At 34.8% G+C, this 14,490-nt stretch overlaps 1 protein-coding gene across 8 annotated transcripts in view; it reads left to right on the forward strand.

Moving 5' to 3' along the window:
• The window catches only part of KLHL2 (kelch like family member 2), a 59,393-nt gene extending 44,990 nt beyond the window's left edge, over positions 1–14,403 (forward strand). For 4 of the 8 annotated variants that reach the window (XM_026847494.1, XM_026847498.1, XM_026847496.1 and 1 more), the window contains 10 exons: positions 1,526–1,635; positions 3,029–3,145; positions 4,082–4,231; positions 5,168–5,285; positions 5,931–6,128; positions 6,854–6,955; positions 7,886–8,014; positions 12,199–12,339; positions 12,490–12,633; positions 13,292–14,403. In XM_026847494.1, coding sequence (XP_026703295.1) covers positions 1,526–1,635; positions 3,029–3,145; positions 4,082–4,231; positions 5,168–5,285; positions 5,931–6,128; positions 6,854–6,955; positions 7,886–8,014; positions 12,199–12,339; positions 12,490–12,633; positions 13,292–13,320 — 1,238 coding nt within the window. In that variant the 3' untranslated portion in view covers positions 13,321–14,403. Of the gene's footprint in view, positions 1–1,525; positions 1,636–3,028; positions 3,146–4,081; positions 4,232–5,167; positions 5,286–5,930; positions 6,129–6,853; positions 6,956–7,885; positions 8,015–8,922; positions 12,340–12,489; positions 12,634–13,291 lie in introns of those variants that run through there. The other 4 variants (XR_003398280.1, XR_003398282.1, XR_003398281.1 and 1 more) reach the window with 4 other exon arrangements.
• Positions 14,404–14,490: the final 87 nt, after the last annotated feature.

Consider the following 14,490-nt stretch of genomic DNA (forward strand, 5'->3'; position numbering starts at 1 on the left):
ACTATCTACTTTAAATAGAAATGAAGGCTGAAAAAGAATATAGAATAATTAATGATTTTGAGTAGACAGGTTGAAGCTTTCCCTATCATCATATTCAGTATTAGAACATAGGGATATTAATTGACAACTGATTAATGGTAAACTGGGTCTTAAATTTAGATGTGCAGCTTTTTGTTCAGTGATGCTGTGGCATTATTACTGTAGGAAGGTATTAAAGTCAACAGTTTAACAGGATTTAAGGGGACTAGACTGTATCTCACGAAACTCAATGTTTAGTAAAATGTGGTTAAGGTAAAATATCCTTCTGTCTACCAGTCTTTAATCTTTCATGGTTATAGTAAGACCTTTATGGGACGAAGTTTTATTATACTTTTCATACATATTCTTGGACTTTTGTCTGAAGCAATTTGTGCTGCCCATTTCAAGGAACAGGATGCTGATCTAGATAAAAGACAAGAATTATACTGTGTTAAATTTTATCTTTTTATGCTGTCTAATCTTTATTATAGTGCAAAAAAAAAGCTGTTGTACTGGGCAAAGTTGACCTGAAAAATTTAGACTTCTTCATCTGGAAGCATTTAGCATTCTTTAATTTTTTTTAACTGCTTAAGACAGTCGGTCAAACACAGTCTTAACTATAGTAGCACTAGTGGTGTGATAGAAAAGGCTTTAAAAAGTTCTTTAGTTTGAATATGTTCAATGACCTTTTTTTACTTGTTCTAATTTTTAATGAATTTTTAAATTCCCAGTAACAGTTGTCCCTTCTAACTTCTGTTAAGAATAGCTGAAGAGAGAAAAAAATAAGAGTTAACTGGAAGGAGCTACTTTTTAAGCAGTTGAATGGCTAAAAAAGCAATTTTAAGGAAGGGAGAGAACAACTGAATAACTGAACGACAACTTGATAAATGGCTCTACAACCAAAACATTGAATTTTGTCAGTTTTGTTTACTTTAAGTTGAGGCATTAAAAAAAAGAGGAAAAACTACACATCTTGTACACATTGTAGAGATTGTGATATGTGATGTTTTTATGACCTTGGAGAAGCTCTGAGAGGTGCAACAGGATACAGACCTGTTTAATTTGACCTGATGGTTAGTTTTAATGAATCAGCCATTGTTCATGTTGAACTGCAGATTTAAAACATCTTTGTCAGCAGTGTAGAGGGCATATTCTTTTTCTGGAATCTTTTTTGCTGCATTTATGTGTACAGAGTTAGCAAAGTGATATTTAAGTAATTGTCAAAGACAAGTCCTGAGATGAAACAATGATGAAAATGTTAATTTGCTATGATTCCTACTGTTTGTATAGTGTGTTTTAATATTTCAATTATTTTCAAGAATCTTTAGATATAAACTCTGTGAGACCAAGCTTTACCTATGTAAAATGTTTTAATGAATTGCTTCTAGATATAACAAAATAGCATGCATATTGACTTGTTTTCCTCTATTTTTCCTCTGCTGCTTTAATGCTTGTTTTGGGATACACTTAGCACTGTATGTTAGAGTACTACTTTTCCTCCAAACAGAACAGCACTTTTCTGATGTCGTACTTAGTGAAGAATACCTCAATCTTGGTGTAGAGCAGGTGTGCAGTCTTATATCCAGTGACAAACTCACAATTGCCTCAGAAGAGAAGGTAAGACCATCAGTATCTCAGTATTCTTTTTATCCTTTGGATGAGAGAGCTCTTGCTGCTCTTGTACACTTGTTTGGATGTGTTCTTTGTTTCCTCAGTGAAATTAGGCATGTATTGTGCTCATGTTGTGTTAACAGTTTTTCCCAAAAGTCTTGTCTGTCTGATGTTGAAAATTAATCTCAACTCTTAAAAATCTTTAAATGGTATTACACATAACTCTTTGTTCTTTGAAAATATGGAAACTAAAATAAATGGAAATTCTTCCACATTTTCAAGCAGAACACATGCTGAGAGTCACATACACAGGAGTTTGGTTTGCCAAGGGATAAATAACTCAAAAATAGTAGCTTGAAGAGCAAGTATATGCTATCTAACTTTTAACATCAGCAGTTCCACAAAGGTGTTAAAACTGTATGTAATATGTGGGCTGTTTAGCCTAACTGAACAGATGTGGGTTGCAAAGGAGATGGCTATAGCTTGGTATAACCAAACTTGAGTTTAAATACATGTTGGCTCGCCTTTAGCTGGATCTCATTCGTTCAAATGCATTTTTGAAACTCGGTGACCTTCAGTGAGCCTAGTTCACCTCTTTAAACCTCTAATGGTTTTCAGGTTGTAGATGTATTCATTTGGAATCCAGTTGTGATCAATTTAAAATATGTTGGTTTTCTTTTCTCCAAGAAGTATATAGCTGTACTAACACCTGTGTTCAAATGAGGCTAAACTGTATTCAAAAGCATGTTTGAATGCTGATTTGTATGGCTAGTTAGTGATTTGTGTTAAAACCTTTTTGAAACTTTGAATCTAAGAACTATCTGCTTAAACTGCAACTAGCAAAGTCATGTTGCTGTTCCTGTAATACCCCGAAGGTCAGGTTTTATCACTTTGATTTTGATACATGGGATGCTGCTTCTGTGGAGTCTAATTAAGGTTTTAATGCTCTAGTGTGTGATGAGCTGCTGCGCGATAGAGAAGAAACTAGGCTTGGGATTGCTTCTCCTAGTAAGACTCAAAGACAATAAATCATTTGAATTATGATGTGGCAGGTCGATTTCCAAGAAGGGAAAAGTATGAGGACTGTAATATCCCTGCTGCTGTGTGTGTTTACCTAGTTTTATTGGATTTTCAGTATAAAGGAAATTATTGTGTGCATTTAAATGTAGCGTAGCTATCCTTGAAACACCAGTAGAAGAGTGATATAAAGAGACTGGCTAGTGCATTTTCAGAATTTTGTAGTGGGTAAATATGAAAATAATGGGAGCTGTCACTGCTGTTGTCTTTTTTCATGTTAGGAATTTTAGTATAAGCAAGAACTGTTTTTGAAGGCATACTGATATTTTCATACTACTGAATTTGTAAGTCAAGGGACTTGTATTTGTTTGTTTCCTGGAAGGTATTTGAAGCAGTGATAGCGTGGGTAAACCATGACAAAGATGTAAGGCAGGAGCTAATGGCACGCCTGATGGAACATGTTCGTCTGCCTTTGCTTTCCCGTGAATATTTAGTTCAGGTAAGCAAAAATTAATACTATTTTTTCTGCATGTGAATTTTTCAGTTTGTTTTTGCAACAGTGTATTGTAGTGTGTTATAGTAAAAATAAACAGACAGCCACCATTACATATGCATGTGCATACACACATACAGAGGATATCATATACAAGTAATTTATCTGTTTGGCTGACTGTCATGCTACACTGGTAATTTGATTTAATTTGCTGAGAACAGGTTAGCTTTCATTTTTAATATGATATTTGATACAACACTACTTCTTATAAGTGAATTTTAGGTTTCAGAATTGAATCTATTGTTGGTTCAGACTTGCTGGTAAAGGAAACAATTCTTTACCTGGTTCAGATATAATATATCTTTTAAAATTTTATAAGATCATTTTGAATGTTTAGGTGTCGGCTAAAATATTTAAGATTAAAAAATGAGTTCACTATTAGCATTGTTTAGTAGGTGTAGTAGCATGTTGATAGGTGTTTGTTTTAGAAATTCTGGTTTTGTGATATGAATTTCCTGCACTTCATGTGGGTTGTCTTTTTGGTTGGTTTTTGGTTGACTTTATGTTTTTATGTTTTGTTTTGCTGTTGTGGTTTCTTATTTTTGTGGGATGGTTTATTAGTTTGTTAAATTATTCTCCCTCCCCCCAAAGTGTTCTGTCCTATCTGTATTTGAAAAGTCAAGAAGTGTGCTTCAAGAAATTATTTACCTTGCCTAACACTGTTTCTTCTACTTACTAGTTAGGAGAATCAGCATTTTTTTTCAATGACTGCATATTGCCATCACATAAATTTGTGTCTAACTGTGGTTAAATTACAGTCTAAAAAATCAGAGTAATCTGCATTCGTGTGATGTAACACAAGCTTTATTACATTTCAGATTGTTATTTGTGTTTTACTTCCTTAACATGCTCAGACCTTGTTAAACTTCTATTAATAAACAGAGAGTTGAAGAAGAAATATTGGTTAAGAACAGCAGTGCTTGTAAAGATTACCTCATTGAAGCTATGAAGTATCACTTGCTGCCAACTGAGCAACGAGCATTGATGAAAAGCACTCGAACAAAATTGAGAACACCTGCTAGCCTTCCAAAAGTAAGAGCCTTATTTTTCCAATGTACTTATTTCTTCAAACTCTATTTTAACAGATTTCTTGAGAACATGACCATCACTTGGGGTGTTCCAGTAAAAATTCTCATACCAGAATTATTTATCACAAAAAAAGTAACAAGTGATTTCTTTCTACTCCATACTACTTGTGATACAGATGTTTTAGTTTCCCACCTACCCTCCCTACATACTGTCTCTGTAGTGTTGTCCTCTGTTGTGCCTTCCCCCCCGCTCCCCTTCAGCATTTGAGAAATATAAAATTATAGGCCTGGTTTTAAAGAGGAGGTAATCATGTTTCTTTTTTTTTAAAAAAAAAACAAACCCAAACAAAAAAAAAAAACAACCATAACAAAGTTTGATGCTTCCAAGTTGGGGCATTTATTCAATTTTTACCAAAATATAGTCTTTCATTCATTTTAGAAGAAGAAAACAGAACATCAGATATTATCTTCTTTCCAGTGAAGAATTTTTCTGATAGCATGGCAACTGCAGTATTGGAATAGGAGATTCCATTCAGCAGATTTAGCACATTTCTCTCAAAGGAATCAGATTCTGTGATGGTCATAGTTCCACTGAGCATCATAGATGCTGAATTCTCTTATCTGAGGTCAAGAGTAGGATGTAGATACAGCAGGATCTGCCCCATTCAGGGGAGCTCCACCTAGACTCTAATTGCTTCCTGCTTTTCTAATTCAGAAATTTCCTCTGTACGATGATTACAAATTGCATGTGTGTTTTGAAAAAAAAAAAAAAGAAAAGAAAAGAATTTTACCTATTTTCCAAGACTCACATTTCTTCTTTTAGGAGAACCATTCTTGAATTAGTTCTTGTACAGAAGCTTGTTTGATTTTTAACACTTTTTGATCTTTCAGGGCTCTCATATAGGCAAACAATTAATGAATATTTTTATCTCCCTTTTAGTTGATGATGGTAGTTGGAGGACAGGCGCCAAAGGCAATTCGCAGTGTTGAATGCTATGATTTTAAAGAAGAACGCTGGCATCAGGTAGCTGAATTGCCTTCCAGAAGATGTAGAGCAGGTAAATGATTCTTAATATTCTGTTGTGGTTGGCAGTGATTCAGAATTTAGGTGTCTGTATAAAGCATCGTATGTTCTTTGGAACAATACTTAAGATATTTATCTGAGAAGGGCTAAGCCTTGACTTCAGTGATCGTTCTTAAAATTCAGATTACTTGCTAATCTTGAACAATACAAACTTGATAACTTGATCTTAATTTGTGCTTCTGTTTGTAATCTCTAGAATAAATTGCTTTACTGTGTCACATAGACACAGAGAATAAAGAAATTTAAATATTACTGTATAATAATAATAATTTTACAATTAAAATACCCTGTTATTATTATATGAGGTTAAGAATGTGACAGAGTGACCAATTGATACTAAAAATGTGAAAATGTGATCTTAAAGTAGACGATATATCTGAGCAAGAACAAATTCAGCAAGCATGATGTTCAGAAGTGTCAGCTATTAGTAACAAAAAATGTCAGAACTTTTAGTGCTTAATCTGAATGAAGTGTGGCTCTATGACACTGTCAGAAGCCTGATAGTGTAGTGAGTACTGTAAATTGTGTCAAGTATCTGCTTACTTACGACAGTACGGAATACAATTAATTGACAAAGAGACTAAGACGCTCATCTTTCCTCCCCATTTCTCTGCTCTAGGAATGGTGTACATGGGAGGCATGGTTTATGCTGTTGGTGGTTTCAATGGTTCTTTGAGAGTTCGCACAGTAGATTCCTATGATCCAGTAAAGGACCAGTGGACAAGTGTTGCCAATATGCAAGATAGGAGAAGCACATTGGGAGCAGCTGTATTAAATGGCCTTCTTTATGCTGTGGGAGGATTTGATGGGAGTACAGGTAGTTTTGCCTTTATATGCTACTGATTAGCTTTGACTAGTCTTGATGTAATAGTATCAGATTTGATCTCTTTCCTGGAAGCTGTGATGAAACCAAGCATAAGGGTAGCCTGGCATCTTCTACCTCAACAATGGAATGTCTGCTCCTGTCTCAGAGTATAGGCTTAATGACTAGTGAATCTTTGACAAGTTCCCTTTCAGTATTGCTTCTGTAGTCATACAGTCCTTAATTCATGGAAGATGTAAGCAGAAAAATTACCTGTCCCTTTTGTCCTGTTTGCGTGTGAAATGTATCTTTGCATTTTGATGTATTGTAAATAGGATTACAAACAGCTTTTTCTGACCTGTGAGAAGACTTTGGACATACACTGTTCATTCTCTTCACATGTGCATTAAACCATTTGTGCAGAGATGATCCTTTTCCTTAATAACTAATACTGAAGCATATGTAAGAGAGAGTGAATTAATTAAAAAGAAAAAAAAAATATCCAGGGAAGAATTTTTCAGAGTTCCACAAAAGCTTTTATTAATTTGCCTGTTTTCAGACACCAAGAATGGGTTGACTGTAACTGGTTATCTAAAGGACATCAGTTGTGCCTTTTGCACAGTAATTAATAGTCCTTAAAATGAAATAATTTGATTTTTCAGATATGAAGATTTTTCTGGAAGTAGACAGTATGTTGCACCTAGATTTATAGAGAAAATAATGTTATATTGTCTTCATAGGTTTATCATCAGTTGAAGTTTACAACTTAAAGACTAATGAGTGGTTTCATGTAGCTCCAATGAACACAAGAAGAAGTAGTGTTGGTGTAGGTGTTGTTGGAGGTAAGTTGACAAATGATACTAAAAAGAAGGGGGGGAAGTGTAATCTTTTACCCTACTACCTTTTCTCACTTTTCAAACATACTTTAGATTCATCTTTTTGTTCAGCCTTGTAATTCAAATGATATGAACAATACATAATTGTTCTACTTGGTTTAGACCAGCTTTTTTAGCATAGTTGTTTTAAATTTCTTTTCAGACCTTCAGTTGTGCCTGGGGCAAACTAAGGAAAAGCTCGATAAGCATGCATACTCTAGGTTAGGCATGTCAGCAAAGCTAGAGTGCCTGATTACTGTGATGACCTTATAAATTGGTCTTTAGTGATGTAGCACTGCACTATTGTTAATTCTGTTACCTGTGGCTGACTTTGCGGGTTGCATGCTGGGGATGATCTCAGGGACACTGCCAGGAAAACTCTTGACTTTCAAGTCAGCTTGGTGGTGAATAGCCTGGATGTCACATGCACAATTCAGACCTGGGCTTGGCTCTTAGGTGTGGAAACAGTTTTAGGCATGCATTTTAACTGCCTGGGAACCACTTCTGTTTCTGATCTGAAAATGCAGACTGTACAAATAATTTTCATCTTAATTTTTGATGTTCCTAGGAGGCATATTTGCAAGCTTCCAGTGTTGGACATACTTGAATTAGCTTGGTTTTCAACAATTTTTAATTAAAATCAGGGTAAAGTACTTCTGTATTTCAGCCAGGCAATTCAAAACCTTTTGAGTCACGTTGTTTTTAGATACTGGGTGCCTTTTCCATCCTATAATGTCAAGAACTATAGCATACTGTCTTAAACTGTTTGCAAAATAGAAACTCAGTAACTGATTGATGACAGATAATGATTGGTAGCTAGTTCAGAGAACAATGACTTCCCCACAGCCTGTGTACCAGTATAGTCTGTGTGCATTAGAAATTTGGTTACCCTTCTAGGTAAACTGTATGCTGTTGGTGGCTACGATGGGGCATCACGTCAGTGCCTTAGTTCAGTAGAATGCTATGATGCTAATACAAATGAGTGGACCTATGTTGCAGAAATGAGCACTAGACGGAGTGGAGCAGGTGAGTGAACAAGAATCAACTAACCGTGTAAAGCAAACAAATTTGTGGTTTTAAAACGTATCTAAAAATATAAAAGGTAAGCTGAAGTCTGAGTTTAATGGAATGTGTTAGTCTTAGATGGCTGATATATTGCAGGTTATAAACATAAAACTGTCCTACAGAGTAAGATTCAGTCTGTTAATAGTAAATATCTTTCCTTGCTTTTTCATATGTCTCATTTTACTCCTCTTCTCATAACTTATGATGTTTTTAACATACAGACTAATATGCATGGATTGTGACAATATCATCTAAATACTGAAGTATCAAAATCTACACGGCCAGGATGAAAAAAATGTCATTTCTTCAAAGATGTCTCTTTGCCAGTGTAGGGCTGATTTTTCTAATAGCATTTTCAGGTTGACTTTACTTGTAAACTGTGGCTAGATTTGCACCTCTTTGGAGGACTTGTTCTGCATTTTGATTCACTGCAGGAAACTTTGCCCTTGTTCATTCTTAAGTTTGTATTACTGGTTTCATCCTATTACTTCCACTTATGTACCCTTTGTTTCATCTTCAGTAATTCTTCACATCACCAGGTGTTTACATCCTTTGAATATGTATAGGCTATTACATGTTACCCTTCTTTATTGTTGAGCCAAGGTATATCCGTTTATTTCTTTATAATCTTAAAAACTCCTCCTTTACTTTTTTGTTGTTTGGTTGTTTTTTTTTTTCCTTCTTGTGATTCTGAGTATGTATATTTCTCTTCAAAGACATCAAAAGTGCCTGTGGTATTCTGCTTTTGTTTAACGAAATGATGCTTCCACAGCTCCAAATTGATTTTTGCATTTTCATTATCTATTTATATTATGGATTCAAATCTCATTTACTGTTCACTGTCCTCTATTTGTCTTTTGGTATTTCAGGTTTTTTCAACTTGCAGAAGTTGTTGTTTTATTTCTCTAGATGCGTTCCCATGGACTTTTTCAAGTCAAATTGCATGATACAATTTTTCTGTGTTTATTTTTTTTAGTTGTCACTTTTTTGCCAAGTACTCAATGGTGCTTTTTAGCAACAGCCTTCAAAGATCTACTGGCGATTGCATTAATGTGCTTCATAATTGGAAGAGATGTCACTACAAATAAAACTGGATGGACTTCTAGTATGCTCAGTAGATGATTAACAGTTATGCCAACTTTTCATCTTTCCATTATTCTTTATTAATTCTGAACAGTTTTTAATCTGTATAATGATGTTTAAGTTAAAATTATTTTGAAAGAAATATATTAAAATCATTAAAATTAAGATACATAGTTTGTGATACTTCCATTATGCCCTTAGAAAATCAGCAAGTAGATATGTCTCTTATTGCTAAAAGTAATGATTTGATCATGTTTCTAAACTAAAACTATGATGTTAATGAAGGAAGCATGATGCACCGTATCTCAGGAAAACATAGTTACCTTGTGAAACTTCTTGCTAGTCTGTGCAGTTTGGAAGTAAATTCTGGATTAAAAACTGGCCAGAGTGGCAGTAAGGGTACTGTTACATGCTCCTGCCTAATATTGGCAAGTTTTGAGGAAAATATTTAGATAAATAAATGGAAAAATTACAAATATCTCTATAAATAGCACTGGTGGGTTGTGACAAAGCCTCATTTTGCAATCTGCCTGCACACCCATTTTATCTCAGCTTTTTTTATTTTAAATACTCTCTTTTGCAAACTACTGTTGTGCTTGTAGCGTATTTATACACTAGATATTTTCAGATTTTTTTTTTTTAAATGCTGAATTACTTCTACAACTCTCAAATTTAGTGCCTTAGATACACTAACTACTGGGATCTTTCTGCCCCTCTCCTCTGTCCCCTGGTCCCAAAGTTTAGGACTGTGTTTACTCACTCTCTGCTGCCTTTTATCTTGTCCTCTGATTTAAAAAAAAGTTGGAGCGGAAAAGTAGTCAGTTATTTCAGATTCATATAATTGAGTAAAATAACATACTTCTGTGCCACTCTGTTAACATGGAAGATTATATTTGTGCGTGGGGGAGGTGTTGGTGGTAATGTGAAAATCATGACTATTGACTGAGCTTGACTGTAGTGGCCAAATATCCAAAACCACCAGAACTGTTTCAGCTGGTGATCAGTAGTCCTGGTAGTGTTGTGGGTGCTAACTAAAGAGAATTTTGTTCCTGTATGATACCTTTGGATCTCTGTTCATCTCAAGGAACTTAAGCCTGTCTCTTCTGTTCCTACTGCTTCAGCTTCATTCAAAAGCAACTTCAGAGGTTAACCCTCAGTTATTCTTCTTTAGTACCAACTGCTGCTCAGTTGATCAATACAGGGACAGATCTGTTCCCAGCAACATATTGGGATGAGGAGCTTCAGATCCAGATATAGGCCATTTGGGAGGGATGAGAGATGTAAGACAGGGTCCTGAAAAATGGGCAGGGAAGAAAAATAACAAAGAAAGGAGAACTCGGAAGACGGCAACAAGAGGATACAGACGGAAGGAGCAAGAATTAAGGTAGGACTTGGAAACTGGGTGTGGGATTAAGGGAAAATGAAGCACCAAAGAACAACAGAGGACATTATCAAAAATAAGGACCTATCAAACTAAAAATGTCAGTGTGGCAGGGGAAAAGCTCTACACACTGAAAAGGAAGGTGGATAACTATACGGAAAGCCTGGGTGGGGGGATTTACATCACATCATATATTTAAACTAAAAATCTTAGCCGCCCTCCTAGCTCTGTAATGTTTAATCCTACACAAGATGAATGTTGTATTAGCCTGCCTAATAAAGTGTGATCAGAGTGGGAGAAAGAAAATCTGTCACACTATACTGTGACATGATAGCTAGAAATAATAGCAATAAAAGAAATTAAATTAACTGGGAAGGATATGGGGAAATGTTAGTAGTGAATATCACTGATAAAGCATTAGATAGCATGATTTATAAAACAGTGTCTTATTAAGAAGCTATTTTTCAGATTTGTGGTACCAATTAACTCTTCCATGTTTTCTTCTCACTTTCTTTAATTATTAAAATCTGTCTTTTTAATAAGAAAATTTAGTTATTTCAGCTATTTCTCCCCATATAGGAATGGCTCTTCCCTACAATATTAGTGATATGTTTTCAAAGATATTTCAGCTGGCTATTAAGTTCTCAGGGTTCTCTTTTTTTTAACCCAGCATTTTTTTTTTCTCTGAAGGACTGATCTTTCTCATTCATAGTTCCTGTTTCCCTTTATTAACGATTTTAAGCTGTGCCCTTTCCATAAAAACCCTTTAAGAACTATATTTACAAATCTGTCTCAGCTTTTAGGTTAATAATCTTAAATGTGACATAGTAGATTTCCCAATGTACTTTAACAGTAGTGCTTTTTTCAGTTGTCTTTATGGTCCATCACTCATAAGTTGTAATGCAAAAACCCTCTACATTTCTGAAATCTATGATGTTTGGGTTCTAATAGTGCATTATATAGCGAGGAATAAACAAAACAGGCCTTACTTTTTGCTTTCTCTATTACCATCTTTTCAATATGTGCAGCCCAATTAGCAAGAAGATACAGACTAGCTTTATTCCTTCATCCCAAGCTTATAGATTGATAAACTTTTGTTTGAAAGGGGAGCCTAGGAGCAAAGGTATTTTGTAAATCCTGGAGGAGGAAGGTGCTCACTCTAACTGTTTTCTTTTGTTTTATATATATGTTTACAAGGTATTCCAACACTTCAGTGGAAGCATCCCTGTTGTATAATGTCTATCCATTCAGCTTTGCTCCTCTGTACTGCACAGTTTTTATGTTCTAAAAATTCACTTACGCTTTATCATCTTGTCAGATTTCCGTTATGCTGGCTGAGCATACTGTCTCATTTACTGTCACTTCTAATTAGTCCTAAATTTCAACAATCCTCATTTTCCCACACATCATTTTTCATCCAAAATTTTCTAAATCTGTTGCAGAACAGCTCTGGTCTTTATATGCTGCAATATGGTAGATGGGCGTGCAAGACATTTTATCCGTGTCTTGCTGTAGTTACTGTCTTTTTGCTTTAATGCATCCTGACCCACATATTTTCTAAAATAGTTCCTAACATTGACTGGATGGAGGATTATGTTAGTGGACGTAATATCTGTTGTTTCTCCTTTGTATCAGTCAAACCATTCTCTGGGTAATTATGAGTATTTTCCTGTGTTCACAGGTGTTGGTGTGTTAAACAATTTATTGTATGCGGTAGGTGGTCATGATGGTCCTTTGGTAAGAAAAAGTGTTGAAGTGTTTGATCCCGTTGCCAGTACGTGGAAGCAGGTTGCAGACATGAACATGTGCAGAAGGAATGCAGGTATACACAACAATTACTTTAAAATAGTGGTAATGTCATTTGGTGTAAATGGTATGTTTCTGTATTTCTGCTGCTTTCATGATGTTGCATGCTCTTCTGGGGTGAACAAGCCAATTCTGATTTTCATACTGGTTTCCCATCATTTTTTAGGTGTTTGTGCTGTAAATGGTCTCTTGTATGTAGTTGGAGGAGATGATGGTTCCTGTAATTTATCAACAGTTGAATATTATAATCCAACAACTGATAAATGGACAGTTGTGTCATCTTGTATGAGTACAGGAAGGAGCTATGCAGGTAATGCATACAGATATTGTTTTAACAGACTTTTTACAGTATAACAGCTAGGATAAGAAATTTGATAAAGCATCCAAAGGCCTGTCTAAGGTAAAACCTAAGATACTAGAATGGGCATGAAGACTCTGATGATACATTCTGAATGATGACTTCAGTTATTCACTACAAGGAAAAAAAATGGTATTAAACTGTACTCAAGGGATTTAGCATGTAAGTACTGAGTTAGAAAGATGATTCCTTTTTTTAACAAGAGATTTGTCTCAATCTACAGGGCTCCAATTCTGAATTTCTCTCGGGATTTGAAATTTAGAAAACAAGAACTGTTTCGGGAATCTTTTCCTTCAATAATTACTGTTTCTAAAATGAGTTATTTAAGTGAATGTTAAGGATATATTTCACTGATAATTTCACTGATAACAAAATGAAAGTAAACATGAGTAATGGCAAATTTTTTCAAGTTACAGAAACTTTCCGAACCTTGCCCTGATTCAGACAACTTTCTGTCAGAGAGCAAGTAGGGAAAGTATGATCAGTATGCACTGATGCTGGTGCAGTTTTTTGATGTTACGCAACGTATTACATTAAAACTTTATTTTCATATTCTTTAATTTTTGTTAAATACTACTTAAAGATGTATGCCTTTTTTTCCTCACTCTAGGTGTTACAGTTATTGACAAACCATTATGATCAGTAAAAGGATTTTCAATTTGATTATGCACTAGAAGCAGTCTTCAAGTGTATTTGAAGTGACTGAGTATCTAAGCACTTCTCTACTTGTAGCTGCACCTTGAGTCACAGTGGAAGATGTGACTGTCTACAATTACAGATGACAGATGATGAAGATTACTCTAGGTAGAAGCAATGTGTAGGATTATTCTGCGATTGAGCAGAAGCTGATTGAATTTTTGAAGTCTAGTGGACCATTTTTTTTATTGCAAGGTCTTCAAAAAAAAGCCACTTTCATACGAACCGACATATGTCAGTCATGACTGAGAAACGGATTGTCAGTGAAGAATGGTGTGTATTCTGGTGAAAGTAAATTTTTGTCTTATTTTTTCCAGAGACTAATAAATATATTTAAAGAAATGAACTGTCAGTCTTCATAGTAGGTATTGAATCCCACCTCAGTAATTCAAGCTGGCATGGGGTAAATTTGTTTCCTTTTATAAAACTTTTGTTATATGACTATACTATGTGCATATGTTTGTGTGAGCATAAGTTGCTTTCTATTGAAATTCTTCAAAACCTGATTTTACTATTTATAATTTGGCACAGTACTTTGAATATGTCAGTACTATGTTGTAAAACAGAGTTGTATTTTTTGATATGTAACAATGCTTAACACTACTAATTCCCACTGAAGGAGATCAGAGATGGTATAACACTTCTTCAACAGGTGTAATTTCAAGATCTTTTTAATAAAAACGTTGTCTGTACTTACAATTTTTTTTCTGTTCAATTTTGGTCACATTTAGGTGTTACTTCTTTCTTACCTTTTTATCCAAAAGGTGATTTGGCATGAAAATAACTGAAAATTTATAATGAATGTATGAAATTGCGTTGAACTTGCATGGTACTAAGGCCTATTTATGCGTGTAACCTTAGCTTCTATTAGCTAATATCTGAATATACTGTATGTGGCCATGCTTATAAAGCAGCTCATTTTTATTCATTCTTGGATGACCTCCTTTTAACATGACCAAAGTTATTGTCGTATCTGAGACATTTTCTTCAAATAAAAGTTTGTATATTGTTTCCTAATGCCAACAAGTCGCTTAAAACCTGTGTTTCTCAATACAAGACTCAAATCAAATAATCTTGACATCAGTGATTTTTTTTTTTTTGGGGGGGGGGGGG

The sequence above is a fragment of the Athene cunicularia genome (assembly GCF_003259725.1).
Source record: "Athene cunicularia isolate RWA chromosome 4 unlocalized genomic scaffold, athCun1 chr4_part2, whole genome shotgun sequence".
In the NCBI taxonomy this organism is placed as follows: domain Eukaryota; kingdom Metazoa; phylum Chordata; class Aves; order Strigiformes; family Strigidae; genus Athene; species Athene cunicularia.